At 36.3% G+C, this 22,802-nt stretch overlaps 1 protein-coding gene across 1 annotated transcript in view; it reads right to left on the bottom strand.

Annotated features, from left to right (window-relative positions):
• The window catches only part of OSTN (osteocrin), a 60,770-nt gene that overhangs the window by 28,233 nt on the left and 9,735 nt on the right, over positions 1-22,802 (bottom strand). Inside the window, exons 2-3 of the mRNA XM_003256660.2 lie at positions 19,220-19,321; positions 13,293-13,507 (exon numbers count right to left, since the gene is read on the bottom strand). Coding sequence (XP_003256708.1) covers positions 13,293-13,507; positions 19,220-19,321 — 317 coding nt within the window. The remainder of the gene's footprint in view (positions 1-13,292; positions 13,508-19,219; positions 19,322-22,802) is intronic.

The following is a 22,802-nucleotide window of genomic DNA, read 5'->3' as shown; positions in this document are numbered from 1 at the left end:
TTACAGATGAGTGCCACCACGCCTGGCTGATTTTTGTATGTTTAGTAGAGACAGGATTTCACCATGTTGGCCAGGCTGGTCACGAACTCCTAACCTCAGGTCATCTGCCTGCCTCGGCCTCCCCACGTGCTGGAATTACAGGCGTGAGCCACCGCACCCAGCCACAGCTATAGTTTGCAGACATATCTTTACATCTTATTTTAGGTATTAATAAATAAAATATTTAAAATATTTTATGTATATGTTATATTGCAAATTAATTTAAAAAATTGTTTTTGATAATTCTGTTTCAAAACAGTGGCTAACCTTCGAACTCTTATAAATTCTATCACTCTAAAAACAATATTCTGAGAAGGGGTTCATAGGTTTCACCAAACTGCCATAGTGACCTATGACACAAAAAAGTTTATGAATCCCTGAATTAAGTGATGTATGTGATCTTTAAGCACAGAGTATGGAAGATGGATCTCAGATGTATTACCTTCTCTTAGTAAGTGTGAGAAGATAGAGAATGTGTGCCTGATAAGGGGAAAAACATAAGGGCATATACATGAAAACCACAGACATTTATAAGAAACTCATGAAGGTTTTGTGCACACTCATGCATACAACAGTAACAAATAATTCCTGGTCTTGTGAAAGATCTAACAACACATAAGGAAGGAGTAAAATTCTTGTCTCATTGAATTTGAAAAAATAGCAGTAAATAACCCTCAGTACAGCTCTCTAAGCAAAATTTTTATAATTTTTATAAAATTTTACTTTTACAAAAAGTTTGCAAAATTGCAAGCTATACATTCTTGTTACTAAATACGTGACATTTTAGTCTTGTGGTTTATATATATGTGATATATATATATGTGTGATTTTTTTAATGACGCTGAAGCCTTAGTAACAGATGACAGAAAATTTTAACACTGTATTATGTTTGAACTATCATTACACCTCAAAATAAGTCTGAAATTGTTTTTAACTAAAACTCAGAAATGTCTATAGAAATATTTTATGCAATAACTATTATTTATCTTTCATCGTTTTCTACTTCTGGAATATACAAAACAAATTTCAGATGTGCTTTAAGAACAAAAAGAGGAATTCCTGTATTTAAAAAAATACTGCCAAAAAATCTCAGAGGAAGTGTCCTTGCAATTTAATTTGAATGCATAAATTATCAACTTTAAAAAGTAAAAATGTAGAAGACTAAAGAATATACATTAGGAGGGATTCTCAACTTTCGAAGCCCATGGATGAGCTTCTGTGCAAATGCCTCATGCTCCTTAACACTGCCAAACTTCTTGAAATAGTTGGAGGTGAAGGTAAAGGAGATAAAAGGGGAAAACAAATAGTTCATTTTTAATTTCCTAGGGTCATCAATTATGTTACTAAATTCTTTTCTTGCTTTATACAGCATTGGATGAAACTTTTGCAATCTAGCTCCAGGGATATTGATTAAGGTTGTATGGGTTTTGCACTGCACATTCCAGAGGGCAACAATATGGATGGTTGCAGAATGCAGCATTCCTTTGTGACCCCCAACTCTCCTTCCCAATTTCATTTCTTGTCCCATTTTCTTATTCTTATCACCTAATAGTGAGTTCTCATGCTACTTAGCCCTTTTAAGAATGTGTCTTTTTTTTTTTTTTGAGACAGGGTCTTGCTCTGTCACCAGGCTGGAGTGCAGTGGCCCGATCTCAGTTCACTGCAACCTCCACCTCCCGCGTTCAAGCGATTCCCCTGCCTCAGCCTCCTGCGTAGCTGGGGCTACGGGCACCCACCACCATGCCCAGCTAATTTTTTATATTTGAGTAGAGACAGGGTTGCACCGTGTTGGCCAGGATGGTCTCGATCTCCCGACCTGGTGATCTGCCCACCTCTGCCTCCCAAAGTGTTGGGATCACAGGCATGAGCCACCGCGCCCAGCCAAGAATGTGCCCTTAATGTTTAAGCCTCTAAGCCCTCTCCTACGTGATTTTCTCTTAGCAGAATAATCCACTTAACCAGTCAGAAAGGGCACTAGTTGTGTGTGCCAAAATTTGTTATAATTACTGAATTTGAAAATGTTTTCACTATTTCTTGAAAAGTATTGATAAAATATCCTGTTATTTATTTATTTAATTTATTTATTTATTGAGACTGAGTCCTCACTCTGTTGCCCAGGCTGGAGTGCAGTGCTGCAATCTTGGCTTACTGCAACCTCTGCCTCCTGGGCTCAAGTGATTCTTGTGCCTCAGCCTGCCAAGCAGCTGGGATTACAGGCGCCCGCCACCATGTCCAGCTAATTTTTTGTATTTTTAGTAGAGACGGGGTTTCACCATATTGGGCAGGCTGGTCTCGAACTCCTGACCTCAAGCAATCCACCCGCCTTGACCTCTCGAAGTTCTGGGATTACAACTGGGAACCACTGCACCCAGCCCATAAGTTATTTAAATAGTAATTATTTCTCTTTTATTTCTTCCCATAAAGTTCTTATTAAACTATACATTAATTTGTTTCATTGCATTCTTCATATGTTTTTGACACATTGAGTCATTTTCTTGGCCTTATTATGTGATTAATTTATTTACTCTTTTACCAGGTCTAATCTGCTGTTTATCTCATTGCTTAGTTTTTTAAGGAATTTATTATAAAATAGTTCAGACATATGACAAAATAGAATAGTATAACAAACTCCCATGTGCACATCATTCTAAGTCAATAATTATCAATTTGTTTGTAAACCTTACTTCATCCATTCCACTCCCACTCCTGTATTATTTTTTTAAAAATCATATTTAAATATTTAACTGAGGTATCTCTCTCATTTTTAAGGTCTGTACCATTTCATATTTAAAAGTAAATAATAGTTATTTAACATCATCAAATAGTTACTGTTCACATTCACAATTGTCTCTTACCTGTACTAATTTTTAAAAGGCTCATTGTTTGAATCAGGACACAGAAAACATTTTAACCGGTTAACAAATCCCTCTACTTTAGTCTTTAGAATCCCCTCCCATCTCTTTTTTAATCTCTTCAAATGCTGTTGTTTATTTACGGAAGAAACTAGATCATTTGTCCTGTAGTTTCCCACAGTCTGGATTTTGCTATTTGCCTCCCCGTAGTGTGTCTGAACTCATTTCTGTCTTTCACATTTCCTGAAAATTGGTAGGTATACATCTAGAGACAAGACTGTTTTTGGCAATACTATTTTATAGGTAGTGCTGGGTTCTGTCATCAGGAGGCATATAATGACCTGCTGTTTTCTTCTTGTGATGCTAACAGCAGTTAATGATAATTGTCTAGACCCATCATTTCATTAGGGTTTGCAAAATAGAAATTTTCTAATTCTATCATTTTTTAGCCAAAATAATTTTATAAAGAGAAATTTCTACCTCATTTACGAATTCCACAATTTCTTGATTGTTTTAGCTGCAAAAATTCTATAAAGACAGAAGTCCACCTCCTCTACTGTTAGTGGTGAAGCTCACATAAGAAAGGTAGGTTTAATCTTCTCTTCATTTATATGTTTTCAAAAACAATGAACTGATAACTAGTATTTTCTAAAGATTTTTCAGTCATAGATTTAAACAGATTTAATGCATTCAACTGGGAAGAAAATGTCAGTGAATTGTGCTGAAGTAGTAAAAATACAGTTGATCTAGTAGGAACATAAAATTATTTTCTAATAAGGTAATACTACACTCCTACCAAATAAACAGGATTTTAGTAATATCTGAGGGATTTTTGATGGTGAGTTAGACTGTATTTGGCATAGAATTTGGAAATGTAACCTGAATGTGAATATGCTGCAAAATGTTGAATGTATATATAGAAATACCTTTTCTGTCGATGCCAAATGCCCATTGTAAATGAACCTTAAATATTACATTCCTCCTTTGCACAATAATATTTCTTTATAAAACTCATGATTTTGTTCCCCCAGGCAGAGTTGGGGCAGAAAATGTACAAAGTGAGCTTGAATATCCTGTCATACCTGATAGCAAGAAAGCTTATTATTTCTCATTTCAGGTCAAAAGAACTCAAGAGCCAATTTGAGGGCGCTCCGATTAGCTAAAGTATGACAGTCTGAGCATCAGTAAAATCATTAACTACAAACTATTTTGAGAAATCGTATTGCTAGTGATAATCTTGGTATTGCTATTCTGAGATAGTTGAGTTTGTATTGTGAAATAAAGCACATATGTATTTATTTGATAATCCAATTCTGTCATTCTTGGTGCAAATAAGAAAGGGGACTAATGGCAGGGAAAAAATGAAATAAAGTTATAAGTTGAACATGTTAAAATTACAACACCTGATATGGCATGATTTCAAAATGTCCACAAAACATTCATATTAGCATAAATTTATGTTCCTCAATTAATATCAGCATGCTGTGCACTAAAATTCCTGAAAACAATCACTAATCCAAGCGAAATTAGCAACCCTAATGCCCCGATGGTCATCTGCCAACACCACTTTTCACTTAAAGGATGCAGTAAGCCTCCTCAGAAAAAGAGTCATTCCCCCAGGACAACAAACTACAACAAACTGCCCTTAAGAGTCATTTCTTTGTTATCACAGGTGTCAATATTTTTCTGTATTTTGTTTATAATTTTATTTTTTAAATAAAAAGTTTATAAAAAATGGTTCTAAAATGAATAGCCTTATGCGTGCTTTCTTCTTCTAAACACATTTTTACTAGTATACATTTGGGAGAGATATCTAGAAATAGGAGGAAGGCTGGGCCAGAAAGTAAGTACACATACACTATGCTGGATATCGCCATAGTCCCCTCCATGTGGGTTCCATTTTGCACTCCACTCAGCACCACGCGGGAATGCCTTTTTCTCATAGCCTCAGTAATTATTTTGGTTTTTCAAAAATCCATTTTTACCAATCTATCGGGTGAGGAATTGTATGTGAGTAAAATTATAGTATACTTTTTTCTCATAAAGAGAATGGTGTGCATCTTTTCACATGGCTAAGGGCAATTTGCATTTTTTTCATGAATCGACTACTGTTTTTTACCCCATTTTTCTGTAGTTTGTTCTTTTTCCTCTTTATTTTTCAAAGTTCTTTACATATTAAATATACTAACCCATTGATATAAGTTACAAACATTTTTTCCAATTTATTCTTTGTGTGTTTACTTTGTTTTATGGTATCTTGTGTCATGAAAACTTTAAAATATATAATTAATTTTTTTCCTTGTTTTTTCTATTCAAATTTTAAATCTAATTTAGAAGAGCTTCTCTATTCCTTCTCTATGTACAACTTCCAACAATGTCTTCTTCTAGTACCTACATGGGTTCATGTATTTCTTCAATCAAATCTCTGATGCATTTAGAATTTATCATAATGTATAGTTTGAGAATGAATTACTTTTATCTTTTTTCTCATATCTGAACATCACTTACTCAAACTATATTCTTTTACTTACTAATATGAGATGCTACATTTTATACATTTTAAAGTTGCATATGAAATAGAGTCTATTTATTGAATTTCTCTTCTGATCTATCTATTTATGGGCAATGCTATTGTAAAAAAACTATATAATATTTTAAAATATCTGGTAGGGCTCTTTTTTTCTGTTTTCTTTGGCAGAGATATTCTGGCTATGCTACCTTTTATTTTTTTAAATAAACTTTATAATCAACCCTGATGGCACTTTTTATTAGAATTGTGTTAAGTTTGCAATTTAACTTAAGTGGAGCTGACATGTTTGTGCTTTTGAGTCTTTTGACTTAAGAACACAGTACGTGCCTTAACCATTAAATAAGATACCGGCTTTTGGGCTAAAATACAAACACACACATACGTACACATCATGTTTCAAAAGCGTTTCTCAGTTCTTATTCTATTGCACTTTCTTAGACATTAATAAATGTTAGATTTTGTCAAATACCTCTTCTGTCATCTGTTAATATAATCATATGACTTTTATCTATTGTTCTATTAATATGAAACATTACATTAAATAATTACTAATATTAAATCATATTTACTTTCCTGGAATAAGCCCCCCTTGGTCAAGATGTATTCTTTTTTTAAAAGTGTTGTTGGATTCTATTTGCTAACATTTTATCTATGACTTTTTGTCGATATTCATATATGAGATAAGTCTAATGCTTCCTCTTTTGTAAGTACTGCACACTAACCAATTGCGCTACTGAAGCTCCTAAAATTTTCTTATTTATTTATTTGAATTAAATTTTATCCTTTACAAAGTATTTTTAAAAAATATTTTATTTTAGATTCAGGGTATACATGTGTAGGTTTGCTACGTGGGTATATTGGGCGATGCTGGGGTTTGGGCCTTTAGTGAACCCATCACCCAAATAGTGAACATAGTATTCAATAGGTAGTTTAGCAACTCCTCTCTCTTCCCTTCCACCTTTTGTAGCCCCCAGGGTCTATTGTTTTCATCTTTATGCCCATGGGTACCCACTGTTTAGCTTCCACTTATAAATGAGAACATCTAGTATTTTATTTCCTGTTTCTGCATTAATTCAGTTAGAAATAATGGCCTCCAGCTGCATCCATGTAGCTGCAAAGAACATAATTTTCTTCTTTTTTATGGCTGTGTAGTATTCCATGGTGTCTATATACCACATTTTCTTTATCCAGTCCACCATCGTTGGACACTTAGGTGATTCAATGACTTTACTATTGTGAATAGTGCTGCCATAAACATGATTTCCTTTTTTAAATGTAGTTTTTGTGATTTGGGAGTCAATATTATACTTGTTTCAGGAAATGAATTTGGAAATTTCCTTTTTAAAAAAATACTCTCTGAAAAGATAAAGTACTATTGAAATTATTTGATAGCTTAAGATTTGGTAAAATTCTCCTGTGAAAATATCTGAATCTGGTACTTCTGTCAGCAAATTAAATAAAAATGGTAAATAAAATTAATAATAAATAAACTTTAAAGAAATTGTAATTGGAGTGTATCTATTTGAACCAATGTTTATAAGTTGTATTTTTCTAACAATTTATTCATTTTTAAAGGTAATGAATTTGTTTATAGAGAATTGAGCATAGTAGTTTCCTATTTTTCAAGTTCCTCTTTTGTAATGACTATTTCCATGTTGTCATTTCTGATTTTGTAAGTTTACTTTCTTAAGTAAGCCTGGCTTGTCTTTTTGTTGGTATAATACATGCAGCTTTGCATTGATTTATTATATTTTATGTTGTGCTTTATAAACTTACTGATTTCAGCTTACATCATTGTTAATCTTTACCTTATGCTTTTTTTCTGCTTATGTTGGTTTACTTTGCTGTTCTTTCTACACTTTTTTCCTGTAATGTTTGCATTATTTGTATTTTTGTTTGATTACTATCATGCTAGTTTGTATCTAATATTTTCTTTTTCTGCCCATTGTATTGTATTTTTATTATTATTTTCAATAAAGTGTGTAATTTTATTTTGTATTCTTCTTTAACCAAATAGTAAATGACATGGTTTGTATTTTCCAGGTAAGAGTGTCTTATTGTTTTTGATTTTGTTATTAATTTCTAGTTTTACTATATTTCAGTTAGTGATTGCTTTGGTAATATATCTGTTCTTTGGAATTTCCTGAGGTTTGTCACCTAAGACATGGTAAATTTTATGAATGTTCCATATTCACTGGAAAATAAGTTATATTCTCTATTATTGTAGTTCAAAGTTCAAAACAGATTTATAATGTACATTTTTATGGGTTATGTTGTATAGCTCTTCTATAAATTTTGAGTATATAATCGGTCTTGAATTTTAAACAATTAATTAAGGTCTTCTATTATTAATGTGTTTCTTTTTTTTTTTTTTTTCTGAGATGGAGTTTCACTCTTGTTGCCCAGGCTGGAGTGCAATGGTGAGATCTCGGCTCACCGTAACCGCCGCCACCTGGGTTCAAGCAATTCTCCTGCCTTAGCCTCCCGAGTAGCTGGGATTACAGGCATGCACCATCACGCCGGGCTAATTTTGCATTTTTAGTAGAGATGGGGTTTTTCCATGTCGGTCAGGCTGGCATCCAACTCCCGACCTCAGGTGATCCACCTGCCTCAGCATCCCAAAGTGCTGGGATTACAGGCATGAGCCACGGCACCCGGCCTTATTAATACATTTCTTTCTATTTTCTGGCATTCTTTGTAGTTTCTCTTTGGTAAATGCTGTTGCACTGTTTTTCATTTTTAAGTTATATTTTTTATGGTATCATTTGTTCATTCTTTTACTGTTATCCATTCTAAATCTTGTTATTTTTAATTGCATCTCTCAAATACAGAAAAGTATTGTATTTTCGTTTATCAGAGAGTCTGAAAACACTGGTATTTTAATAGGCAAGTTATATCCATTTACATTTATTGATATAATAGATTTTTTAAATCATATTTTAAAACTTACATATGAGTTTATTACATACAGGATTTCTCTGTATTATATTTTATTGTGCTTTTTTTCATAGAAAAGTTTTAGTTTTTATTCCCATGATTATTTTTGTATTAATACTTTTATATAATAATCTTGCACCTCTCTGTTTTCAGTTTTTGTCTATTGTTATTTAGTATAAGACCTATAAAATTCAGTTGTAATGTTTTCTTTCTTCTTCATGTCCCCAAGCATCTATTTGTTGTAATAACCTTTTATTTTCAGTTAATAGCCAGGAAGCAATCAAATACTCATTCTAAATTTTATGTACTATCACTGTTTGACCTGAAAGTTTGATGGTTGTGCTCTGTTTTTTCAAACCATGTACTATAACACATTCTCTTTCTTGCCACCATCATTTTACTTTGCTTTTAAAGGCAATGCTCACACCTAATTCTAACAGTGATATCTCTCCAGTCATTTTGCTTGCCCAAGGTAACTCATGTATTAGCTTCCTCAGGATATGCTCATGGAAGGAATATTCCCTAAATTTTTGCATATTTATAATGGCTTATTTGTAGCTTTCATATGTGAAAATCTGTTCAGATGGATATTAAATGCTTGCCAATTTCCCCTTTTTTCTTGCAAGCTGAGCTATATTTGATAGCTAGATAGACAGATTATATTACCTAGGTAGTTTCTCATTATGGTACTTTCTAAAGAAATTATTATGGTTTATTAGTCCATTCTGACACTGATATGAAGGACATACCTGAGACTGGGTAATTTATAAAGGAAAGAATTTTAATTGACTCACAGTTCCACAGGGCTGGGGAAGCTTCAGGAAACTTACAATCATGGTAGAAAGAGAAGAAAACACATCCTTCTTCACCTGGTGGCAGCAAGAAGTGCAGAGAAAATGGAGGAAAAGCCTCTTATAAAACCATCAGATCTCATGAGAACTCACTCACTATCATGAGAACAGCAGAATGGGGGTAGCCACCTCCATGATTCAATTGCCTCCCACGGGGACCTTCCCATAACACGAGGGGATTACGGGAACTAAAGTTCAAGATAACGTTTGGATGGGGACACAGCTAAACCATATAATTCCATCCCTGGCCTCTCCCAAATCTCATGTCTTCCTATTTTAAAACACAATCATCCCTTCCCAACAGTCCCACAAAATCTTAACTCATTCCAGCATTAACCTAAAAGTCCAAGTCCAAAGTTCATTTGAGACAAGGCAGTTCTCTTCTGCCTATGAGCCTGTAAAATCAAAAGGAAATTAGTGACTTCCTAGATACAATGTGGAGGACAGGCATTGGGTAAATACACCTGTTCCAAATGGGAGACATTGGTCAAAATGAAGGGGCTACAGGCCCCATGCAAGTCCGAAATCCAGTGGGGAGTAAATTCTTAAAACTCCAAAATAATCTCCTTTGATTTCATGTCTCACATTCATGTCCTCCCCTCTTGGCTGCTTTCACAAGCTGGCGTTGAATGTCTGTGGCTTTTCCAGGTGCACAGAGAAAGCTGTCGGTGGATCTACCATTCTGGGGTCTGCAGGATGGTGGCCCTCTTTTCACAGCACTACTAGGCAGTGGGGACTCTGTGTGGGAGCTCCAACCCAACGTTTCCCTTCTGCACTGCCCTAGTAGTGGTTCTCCATGAGGGCTCTGCCCCTGCAGCAAACATCTGCCTGGGCATCCAGTATTTCCATACATCCTCTAAAATCCAGGTGGAGGTTCCCGAACCTCAATTCTTGCCTTCTGTGCACCCACAGGAAAAACACCATGTGGAAGCCACCAAGGCTTGGGGCTTGCACCCTCTGAAACCATGGCCCCAGTTATACCTTGGCCCTTTTTAGCCAAGGCTGGAGTGGCTGGGAAGCAGATTACCAAGTGCAGGTTCCTGGTCCTGGCCCAAGAAACCATTTTTCCCTCCTAGGCCTATGGGTCTGTGTTGGGAGGGGTGCTGTGAAGACTTCTGACATGCCCTGGAGATATTTTCCCCGTTGGCTTGGTGATTCTCATTTGGCTTCTAGTTATTCATGTAAATTTCTGCTGCTGGATTAAATTTCTCCCCAGAAAATGGGGTTTTCTTTTCTACTGCATCATCTGGCTGCAAATTTTTCAAACTTTTATGCTTTGCTTCCTCTTGAACACTTTGCCATTTAGAAATTTCTTCCACCAGATGCCCTAAATCATCTCTCTCAAGTTCAAAGTTCCTCAGACCTCTAGGGCAGGGGCAAAATGCTATCAATCTCTCTGCATTGCAACAGTGACTTTTAATTCATTTCCCAACAAGTTCCTCATCTGCATCTGAGACCACCTCAGCCTGGACTTCATTGACCATATCACTATCAGCATTTTGGCTAAAGCCATTCAATAAGTCTCTAGGAAGTTCCAAACTTTCCCATGTTATTCTATCTTCTTCTGAGCCCTCCAAACTGTTCCAACCTCTCTGCCTGTTACCCAGTTCCAAAGTTGCTTCCATATTTTCAGGTGTCTTTATAGCAGCACCCCACTCTCTGTGGTACCTGTTCTTACGTTTGTATGAAGGACATACCCGAGACTGGGTAATTTATAAAGGAAAGAGGTTTAATTGACTCACGGTACCACAGGCCTGGGGAGACCTTAGGAAACTTACAATCATGGCAGAAGGGGAAATAAATATGTCCTTCTCCACATGGTGGCAGCAAAGAGAAGTGCAGAGCAAAAGGGAGAAAGCCTCTTATAAAGCCATCAGATCTCGTGAGAACTCACTATCACAAGAACATCAGCATGGGAGTAACGACACCCATGATCAATTACCTTCCACTGGGTCCCTCCTATGACACATGGAGATGATGGGAACTACAATTCAAGATGAGATTTAGGGGGACACAGCCAAACCATATCATATGGTGAAGGTTCAATGTAAATTATATAGTATTTATGCAGTATATATTTAGTATACTATATTTAGTATTTATGCTATAATACATTTATATATATTTATGTACAGTGTTTATTTATTGATTTATTAGAAGGCACCATATTTTCTTCTCCAAAAGCTCAACTAATCTTTGGATGCCGATGTTCTTCTTTTTAAATTAGTTTTTAAACATATATTTATTTTTGATATACTTACCCAGCAGTGGTGATGCTGGAACATACGGTAGCTCAATTTTTAGTTTTCTGAGGAATCTCTAAACTGTTCTCTATAGTTGTTATACTAATTTACATTCCCACTAACGGTGCACTAGTATTCCCTTTTCTCTTCATCATTTCTTGTATTACAATTTGTTATAAATAATACTATGTTTTCAATTAGTATGTGATTTTTTTTTGAGGTACGTAAACTATATTTTTCTCCTCTTTTCACCAGAACCTAACATAGTACCTAGAACATAGTGGAACTAATTTCTATTTCTCTAGTTAAAGTTGGGTCTAAATTTCAAAATATAGGATAGGATTGTTTTTCACATATATGTAGTATAAGTTATGGTCTTCAAATGATGATTTTATTTTCTAGTGTAGCTTTGAGAATCTTTCAGAACAGAGGTATAGCAAATTGCGACAAGTATCCTGACAATCATTTAGCATAGGCGCCTGTAGTCCCAGCTACTCGGAGAGGCTGAGGCAGGAGAACGGCGTGAACCCGGGAGGCGGAGCTTGCAGTGAGCCGAGATCGCACCACTGCACTCCAGCCTGGGCGACAGAGCGTGACTCCGTCTCAAAAAAAAAAAAAAAAAAAAAAAAAAAAAGCCAGGGAACTGGGAACAAGAATGAAAAGTCTAAGATCTCTAAGAATTAAGAAAGATGGAAGCAAAGGATGTGAAAATGAGTACAAGAAGAAATGAGGTTCCAGATTATGAAATTCCTTGTAGGCCTAAGGAGTTTGACTTTTGTACTGTAGGCAATGGATAACATTTCACATAGATTTTTGTTTTAGATGATTATCCTGGTAGCAGAGTACAGGATACATTGGTGATAAAGGGGTGGTAATGGTGGTGGAGGTAGAGATGAGCAAAGAGTGGAGAAAGAATAAATGTTAAAAAAATTTAATAATTTAGGCCAGAATTAGGAAAGCCTTAATGAAAGATGATATTCTGGAGATATTTAATATATAAAGCAAACAGTATTTAGAGAATTTAGTGAGAAATGTTCAGGATGAACAAAAGAAATCTCGGTCAATTTCCCAGATGCCTGTCTATGCTACTTGGGTGGTCTTTTGTGCCACTTCTAATATGAAATGTACAGTACGAAGAACAGATATTGAAGGTGCAGAAAATGAACTAAGTTTGGAATGATTACTTTAAATTACTGACATAAAGGGATATTTCACTACTCTAAATCCGTAATTAGCATTCTATGAAGCACTTACATTTGATTATCTCATTTGAATTTTATAGAAGCAAGTAATTATTCTCACTTTATGCATAAATAAGCTGAAGATCAGAGAGGATAAGATACTTTACAAGTCACATAGAAAGAAACAGAAATTTGACAGAAACACAAGTGTTCTGACTCCAAGTTCTGAGAACTTTTCACTCAGATTCATTCACACAATTTGGAAAGGTTTGTATCACAGGTTAAAAACCAAACGGTATTCCAGTTACCTCTAGTAAATGGAAAACTCAATTCACCAGAACATTTATACCACTGAGCATACATTTTGCGTCACCTCCCAAATGCAGTAATGTCTTATAATAACTGCTTTATATCTGCATAAGACAGAATCTTTCTTAGGAAACATGACAAAAATGCTAAGGCACACTGTGGCAGTCATTTTGCTCCCTAAACAGTTATTTAGAAAACTGTATTATTAAACCTACAGATTAGCTAACGTGCTGTCAAAACTGTTTATATACAAGGTTTTCACTGTATTTTTCATGTGGAATTCTCTCTGTTCTAGAATCCAGAAGGAAATAATTAGAAAATAAAAAAGTTCTTTTTCTGAGTTCACTTACCTCTGTTTACCTTTGTGATCTACAGAGCCAGCTGAGAGTCTGTCAAGGGGAGACCCAAAACCAGAGAAACTCCTTTTCTTCTTTGTCTCAATCACATCATTTTCTAGGGACACCAATTCATCAAGAAGCAAGAGTTTTGCTGTCAGGTCAGTGGCTGATTTCTCTTCCCTGACTGTGGGTGTTGACTGCACATCCATGACTCCACAATCAAAGGCCTATAAGGCAGAGAAAGGCGATTCCACTAATTTAGACAAAGAGACTCCAAGTATGTACATAGGCATGTGGCTTTTGCTACTGTTAGCTGACATACTCATCATGTAACATTTTATAATTTTTTTTGAGACAAAGTTTTGTGCTTGTTGCCAAGGTTGGGGTGCAATGGCGTGATCTCGGCTCACTGCAATGTCCACTTCCCAGGTTCAAGTGACTCTCCTGCTTCAGCTTCCCAAGTAGCTGGCATTACAGGCACCTGCCACCATGCCCGGCCAATTTTTTGTATTTTTAGTAGAGATGGGGTTTCACCATGTTGGCCAGGCTGGTCTCGAACTCCTGACCTCAGGTGATCCACCCACCTTGGCCTCCCAAAGTGCTGCAATTACAGGTGTGAGCCACAGTGCCTGGCCTTAGAATTTCTTATGAAGTTATTTTCCATAGAGAGTGCTAGATCTTTGGGGTATGAAACATGTAGAAGAGGGATATAATGAAGGGAAAAAATAAAACAAGAAAAGAAAAGAAAAACTCCTGGAATCCCTTTAAAGTTTAGCATATTTACGGATCATTTTTTCAGATTCTGTTTCAGCAACAACTTCATCCTTCCTTATCATTCCCATAGCGCTTTATCTATATACCTCTTTCATCATTGCACTTATTATTTTTTGCCTTGTGCCAGGTTGGTTACAATATATTTGTATTTGTTATTAGTCAATGACTTTGTCTAATTAGTCTTTCATTTGCTTTATTTAATGCTTGGTCTCATATTTTGCTCATAGTTAGTATTCAACAAATTTCTGATGAATATTTATTAAATGAATTCCAAACCAAATCTCATGCTGTTTTCTTTTTACCATTCATTCATTATTTACTAAGTCAAGCCATTACTAATCCAGTATGTGCTAGGTTCTGCACTGGACATGAAGGATACAAAAGTAAAAATTTAGTCTCTGTGTCTAAGCATCTCACCATCTCTATCCCTGTGACTTATTAACAAATATTAGTGTCTGCAATGTGTCTGAGATATCCCAATAACTTTGTGTCCTATGTAAAATTTCTTGTTTGTTTCTTACACATATTGCCACTTTGTACTTCATCCAAATCATAAATGTATAGCTGTCCAGTTTGTGAAGTCTGTCTTTTCCTCTCTGAGGCCCAATGGCAGCATTTCTTAAATGCTCCTATTAACAATCTTGAGTCATTCCGTAGTCCCGCAAATACTGCTTTTTTTCTAAGATCGTGAGAATATTCCCACGAGGGAAAAATTTTTAGCTCTGGGGAATCTCTTCCCTTCCCACTTTTAGTCATTCTTCCATGTGGCAGACTGCTGGTCTTGGTTTTGATTTTTCTTCACTTTCTGTTTTTCTTCTAAGATTATTCCTTCTATTGTCTTTTGATATGGTTTGGCTGTGTTCCCATCCAAAATATCATCTTGAATTGTAATCCTCATACTCCCCAAATGTCAAAGAAGACATCAGGTGGAGATAATTGAATTATGGGGGCAGTTTCTCTCATGTGGTTCTTGTGATACTGAGTGAGTTCTCATGAGAGCTGCTGGTTTTATGTGTTTGGTAGTTCCTCCTGCATTCATTCTTCCTGCTGCCTTGTGAAGAAGGTGCCTTGCTTCCCCTTCGCCTTCCACCAATGATTGTAAGTTTCCTGAGGACTCCTCAGCCATGCAGAAATGTAAGTCAATTAAACCTCTTTCCTTTATAAATAACACACTCTCGGGCAGTTCTTTATAGCAGTATGAAAATGGACTAATACAGTAAATTGTTACCACAGAGAGTGGGGTGCTGCTATAAAGATACCCAAAAATGTGGAAGCAACTTTGGAAATGGGAAATAGGCAGAGGTTGGAACAGTTTGGAGGGCTCAGAATAAGACAGGAAGACATGGGAAAGTTTGAAACTTCCTAGAGACTTGTTGAATAGTTTTTACCAAAATGCTGATAGTTTTATGGACAATGAAGTCCAGGCTGAGGTGGTCTCAGTTGGAGATGAGGAACTTGCTGGGAACTGGAGCAAAGGTGACTCTTGCTATGCTTTATCAAAGAGACTGGCGGCATTTTGCCCTGGCCCTAGAGATCTGTGGAACTTTGAACTTGAGAGAGATGGTTTAAGGTATCTGGCAGATGAAATTTCTAAGCAGCAAAGCATTCAAAATATGAGCTGGTGTTCTTAAAAGCATTCAGTTTTATGTAATCACAAAAACATGGTTTGAAATTAGAAGTTATGTTTAAAAGGGAAGCAGAGCAAAAAGTTTGGAAAATTTGTAGTCTGATGATACAATAGAAATGAAAAATCCATTTTCTGGGGAGAAATTTAATCCAGCAGCAGAAATTTGCATGAGTAACTAGGAGCCAAATGCTAATCACCAAGACAATGGGGGAAATGTCTCCATGGCATGTCAGATGTCTTCATGGCAGCCCCTCCCATCACAGGCCCAGAGGCCTATGAGGCAAAAATGGTTTAATAGGCCAGGCCCTGGGCCTTGCTGCTTTATTCAGTCTTGGGACTTGGTGCCTTGCATCCCATCTGTGGCTAAGGGGGCCAACATACAGGCAGGTCGTTCTTTCAGAGGGTTTAAGCCCCAAGCCTTGGTGGTTTACACATGTTTTGGGGCCTGCTGGTACACCAAAGTAAATAATTAAGTTTGGGGAACCTCTGCCTTGATTTCAGAGGATGTATGGAAATACCTGGATGTCCAGGCAGAAATTTGCTAAAGGGGTGGAGCCCTCATGGAGGACCTCTGCTAGGGCAGTGCAGAAGAGAAATGTGGGGTCAGAGCCCCGACACAGAATCCCCACTGTGGTACTGCCTAGTAGAGCTGTGAGAAGTGGGCCACAGTACTGCAGGCCCCAAATTGGATAGATCCACTGACAGCTTGCAGTGTGCATCTAGAAAAGCCACAGACACTCAATGCCAGCCCATGAAAGCTGCTGAGAGCGAGGTTGTACCCTGCAAAGTCTCAGGGGCAGAGCTACCCAAGACCATGGGAACTTACCTCTTGCATCAGCATGATCTGGATGTGAAAAATGGAGTCAAAGGAAATGGTTTTGGAATGATCTCCAAAGGTTTAATAACTGCCCTATAGGATTTCTGATTTGCATGGGGTCTGTGGCATGTTTGTTTTGGGCAATTTCTCCCATTTGGAGTGGGTTTATTTGCCCAATGCCTGTACCCCCATTGTATCTAGGAAGTAACAAACTTGCTATTGATTTTACAGGCTCACAGGTGGAAGGGACTTGCCTTGTCTCAGATGAAACTTTGGACTTGACTTTTGGGCTAATGATGGAATAAGTTAAGACTCTGGAGGACTGTTGGGAAGGTGTGATTGTGTTTTGAAATGTGAGGATCTGAGATTTGGGAGGGGCAAGTGGCAAAACGGTATGGTTTGGCTGTGACCCTCCTGAAAATCTCATCTTGAATTGTAATCCCCATAATCCCCACATGTCAAAAGAGAGACCAGGTGGAGGTAATTGAATCATGGGGATGATTTCTCCCATGCTGTTCTCATGATAGTGAGTTCTCACAAGATCTGGTGGTTTTATAAATGTTTGGTAATTCAGTCTCCTTCCTGCTACCTTGTGAAGAATATGCCTTTCTTCACCTTCACCTTCTGCCATGATTGTAAGTTTCCTGAGGCCTCCCCAGCCATGCAGAACTGTAAGTCAATTAAATCTCTTTCCTTTATAAATTACCCGGTCTTGGGCAGTTTTTTGTTGTTGTTGTTTTGAGACAAAGTCTCACTCTGTTGCCCAGATTAGAGTGCAGTGACTTGATCTCAGCTCACTGCAACCTCTGCCTCCCAGGTTCAAGCGATTCTCCTGCCTCAGCCCCCTAAGTAGTTCGGATTACGGGTGGTCACCACCATGCCCAGCTAGTTTTTGCATTTTTGGTAGAGATGGAGTTTCACCATGTTGGACAGGCTTGTCTTGAACTCCTGAGCTCAAGTTATCCACCTACCTTGGCCTCCCAAAGTGCTGGGATTACAGCCATGAGCCACCACACCTTACCAAGTAATTCTTTATAGCAGTATGAAAATGGACTAATGCATTTTTCTGTTCTCTTTATTTTCTTCAGTAGAACAAAAGAGTAGCATTTTCAAGCCCTTTAGTCATTGACTCAAGCAAGTCTCTTTTAAAATACCTGTAGCCTGGCATACAAACTGAAAGCTATTGAGCCTCCTGTTTCCTTATCCAGTCATATGTGTCTTATGTCTGGTCAGTTCTTGCAGGACAATCTCTCTTCTGGCTGCTATTTTTGATTCCCATCAGTGGTGTTTTTTTGTTGCCTTTTTTTTTTTTTTTTTTTGAGATGGAGTCTCGCTCTTTTAACAGGCTGGCACAATCTTGGCTCACTGTAACCTCTGCCTCCCAGGTTCAAGTGATTCTCCTGCCTCGGCCTCCCAAGTAGCAGGGACTACAGGCGCTGACGACCATGCCCAGCTAATTTTTGGATTTTTAGTAGACAGAGGGTTTCACCATGTTGGCCAGGCTCTTCTGCAACTCTTGACCTCAGGTCATCCAAGTGGTGACTTTAAATGAAGTCCTCTTTACTGCTTAGTGTACTCCCTTAAACAACTTACAATTTGCTTTGATTTCTCCTATCTCTCTCTTCTCTATTTCACCCATAATACTGTTATAAAGTTAGTTATCCCCAATACCACTTTTGTCACATAAAAAGAAAATTACAAATCTTTCACAGTTCTTTACTACTTATAGCACAAATCCCACAATATGGTTTCAAACTACTCCTGAGATCTTAGCTTCCATCACTTCCCTATATAATCCTGATATCATAGAAACCAGAGACGAGAAGGATGCAGAAATGACCAGAAAGAAACCCTAAAGAAGGAGACAAGCCTTCAAAGGGCAAATAATTTTTTATCTTTCAAAGCATCCTCCAAAAATATGCTTTTATTCTTCTAACTAACACAAACTAAACAATCTTTTTTTAAGAAATATCCTTAATCTTAAAAAAAATAAAACTTTTATAAAACTTGTTCTTTAATATAATGCATGTCAGACTCTCACTTTAAGCTATTTAAGGAACACAAAGAGTACGTTTCTAGTAAGATCAAATAAACTAATTTTTCTCCTTGTGATGCCCTCACATTTCTTTTTCTTTGTGCTTCAGTCATAGAACCAAGAAAACATTTGTACTGTAATTAAAAGTTTGAACATAACTACTCAAATTTTGGCATGCAAACAACTTCAAATTTTACATAAAAGCCCTTCATTCCGACATAACTGATTTAATTAAATATGGCTATAATAATGGATTTTCTCTTAAAGCTTTTTTTGTTCAAGGAATACAAGTCTTTGTTCTTAAGTTTCTTTTCACGTTTAGATAACTGGCTTGCTCCGACTCCTCTGTGAGAAGAAGATCATGATTACTGCTCTTTTCATTTCAAGTTCACAACCTTGAATGTCATGTTGGCAATAAAAAGAAGACAATAAAAAAATACTGATTTTCTTGATTTTGTGTTATTTCTCTATTTTATTTTGTGTACATTTTCTTATTGGTAGCTGCACCTCCTTCTTACTCTAGTAGAAATGACATGTTTACAAAGGAATATATATGTAATATATAAATACATAAATTATATTTATGTATATGAAATATATTTTAATATATATTCTTTTATATACAAACGTCATTTATAAAGCATGTCAAACATACATATTTATTTCTGTAAGCTAGTTTCCATTACCTCTGCTGTTGTGACATCTACTGAGAGGACTTTTCCTGAGCTCCACAGTGTCAGTGTCACAGCCAGGATGAAATGTGCACTTGCCAGTCTCCAGTCCAGCATCTGAGGGTTACATATGTCACAGTTAGCATTGATTCATTTGGAATGTAAAGATAAAAAACAAAAGTTCCTAAACGGACTGTTAGAGGCAAAGGGTAAGCCAAATTATTCAGCTTCAGTATATTGGAGTGCATCTCTACGAAACGTAAATAATACTTAATAGAAGCTGTCCCTCTCCCAGAACGAATTCTGTCAAGGTTTCTTTTCCGTGGAGGCCCTGGATTAGGGTTGTACAGCTATAATAGTAATTTAATTCAAACTAACCCACAATCTGAGAAACGCAGGTAATGAAACTATTTTTTTACTGTCAAATCTAGAGATTACAACATTATATATGTACCTGAGGAGAAATTTGTAACAGTGGCAAGTCATTAGAGAATAAGTCCTGATTGCTTTGTGGTGAACCAGAGAGACTGTAGTATCTAAAAATATTTAAATTAAAAATTTCAAAACACCCACCATCTATTAGGAGAATTTCTTTATGTCCTTGTGTCATGTCAGGATTTCATAAGCAAGATTCAAAATTGATTTTAAAAAACTATCAGATGTTATTATATCAAAATTGAAAAATTACATATAAGATACAATAAAAAATCAAAAGACAAATTACTTAATGGAAGATATTTTCAATATATACGTAAAAGAAAGATTAGCATTTGGAAAATGTAAATGAACTCTTTAAATATAACTTTAAAGATAGACACAAATTAAATAAAAATGGGCCAAATTTATGAACGCACATTTCATAGAAAAGAGGAGAACTGAATGGACAAAAGCTTCCACAATACATACAATTTCTTTAATTCAAATAAAAATAGAAGTGTAACGCCATTTTACACACATTAGATTGGCAAAAAGTTAGTCCACCTTGCAATGTTACAATGGTTTTAGGAAACAAAATCACAAAAAATTCTGGTGGAGCTGAAAATGAATCCAATCATTTGGAGAAAATTGGGCACTTTACAAAAAAGTTGAAAATGCTGATCTCTTACCTAGGACACATTTATTTCACTTCTAGGTATGTGTATATTCCTGAGAAACTGTCAATGTTTATGTGGAACATGTATCTGACACTTCATAGCCTCATTGTATATAGTAGTCAAAAACTGGAATCAACCCGGTGCCTCATTCAAGAGAAAATAGATTTATTAATTGAGATTGAAACTACTGATTTAAAGTAAATGACTTAAATACATATTTATTGTTAAAACAAATAACTTAAATGTATGTTTGTCTGTATGCATGGATTTCAAAAAACAGTTTTGTGGAGAAACAGAAAGTATAGAACAATACATGACATTATACCATTTACTGAAATTGTAAATGTCCAAAGCAATATCGTATATTTTGGAATATATATATAAAATATAAACCAATGGAACTTGATTCATGATTATGATTACCTCTGCAGAGATAAGAAAGTGAGTAAAATTATAGAGAAAACATAAGGGAATCAATTTTTAATCTATATGTATTTTAAAGCAAATATGTAGAAATCTTACGTGTGTTAATTCTGGTAGTGAGCACAAAGATGTGTTATTTATATGTGTCTGACTTTTTGGATTAAAAAGCCACTATCCAGCCAACTGAAGCTCATCTGTGTCCTACATCAGGCTGACCTGCTGCTAGTTTGACTACTGGAAGTTACAAAACTGTAGGTAAAATGGGGCATTGCTCTACTGAGGGAAGGTTGTGGAATATGAGCTAGAACAAAGTAGGCATGAATCCAAGCTTTGCCACTTAGTACATGGCAGTGGGAAAGCCTTCCAACTTCATCCTTTATGAATGAGAAGTCTCAAGAAACTCTGTTTTCTTAAAAAAAAAAATCATTTGGAAAACCAGCTGGGGGTAAAGAGAAAATGGGTGCTAGAATGGAATCTGTAAGATTGGATTTGAGTCATGTTTGTGCTTTAGTATCAGTGTAACCTTGAATATGTATCATTTACCCTACTCAAGCTTCATTTTATTTGTTTGTGAAATTAGAAGTAATTCCCATCTCAAAAGAGCTTTGAGAGGATTGAATCGATTCATGCATACCCTTCTCATTTACTATTTATAATCTGTATGTGAAGGAATATGAGGCATCACTAAATATTTCCTTAATAACTACATTTGTTTTGGTGTGACCCAGGAATTTTTTTGACATTTTCTTGAATAATTGTTACTGTGATTCTTTCCTTGCCCCCACTGTGTTTGCACAGAGGCGGAGGCTCGGGTGCGTGCCACTGCTAACCTACTGCCGTGAGTCGCCTCGACTGGATAATGGGGGCAGATTTTCCCCGTGGTGCTGTTCTCTCCTGATAGTGAGTTATCGCGAGATCTGGTTGTTTAAAAGTGTATAGCACCTCTCCTCTCTTTTTCCTCCTGCTCTGGCCATATGAAGATGTGCCTGCTTCCCCTTCCATCACAATTGTAAGTTTCATGAGGCCTCCCCAGCCATGCTTCCTGTACTGCCTGCATAACTGTGAGCCAATTAAACCTCTTTTCTTTATAAATTACCCATTCTCAGGTATTTCTTTATAGCAGTGTGAGAATGGACTAATACAGGTAGCTGCCATAAAACTGACAGAGAGGGAAGACCCTGACAAGTGGCTGATTGCAGTTGTGTAGCAGTTAAGGTCTATGGCAAAGAATTTTAGGCCTAGGATGCCATCAAAGAGTATTTCAAATGCAAGAAATGGAAAAAAAATAAAACTTTGGCCCACATTCCTAAAAAACAAAAAACAACTAGTCACTATGCAACAGTATAGATTTTGATAATAAATGTTACATGCTGGTATGTGAACAAATATTTTATGTAAACAGAATAGTATCTGTATTAATTATGTCAGTTAAGACTTAAAATGGAGATACAATATTTTAGCACCGTCTATAACCTTTATTTATCAAATATAATTTTGACATGTAATGCTTAAAATAGTTGTTCATTTTGACACCAATTAATCTATTTCAGAATCTTGTCTCATAACGCTAGTTACTAGCAGCTTCTCTGTATTCCGTTCTTTTCTAGAAGGGAGCAATAAATTCTCTCTGTGTTCTCTTTTCGCTTACTTGATATTTGAACTGAGATTTTCCGTAAGCATAAAAAAAACCCAGTAAATCAGGACTATGTCTCTAAACTGGGAAAATAACCAATAAGAATGCAATAGTTATCTGATGAAAATACCAACCAAAACCTGCATTAGTGATTACTTTAAGAAGCCAGCCACTTAATTGTGTTCTTTTTCTCCTGATTTTGCTGATGTCTCTTTGACTTTACATAAAGGAGGATATACTAAGAACATAACTGTATTTTTAAAATGATTTCATATTTCTGATATATCTTTTTTATTTTTTGTGACGGAGTTTCACTCTGTTGCTCAGGCTGGAGTGCAATGGCGCATTCTCAGCTCACTGCTACCCCTGCCTCCCAGGTTCAAGAGATTCTCCTGGCTCAGCCTCCTGAGTAGCTGGGATTACGGGCATCCACCACCACGCTTAGCTA

This window comes from Nomascus leucogenys, chromosome 11 (assembly GCF_006542625.1).
Source record: "Nomascus leucogenys isolate Asia chromosome 11, Asia_NLE_v1, whole genome shotgun sequence".
Taxonomy (NCBI): domain Eukaryota; kingdom Metazoa; phylum Chordata; class Mammalia; order Primates; family Hylobatidae; genus Nomascus; species Nomascus leucogenys.
The sequence above is the reverse complement of the archived record's forward strand: the minus strand, read 5'-3'. Positions and strand labels throughout refer to the sequence as shown.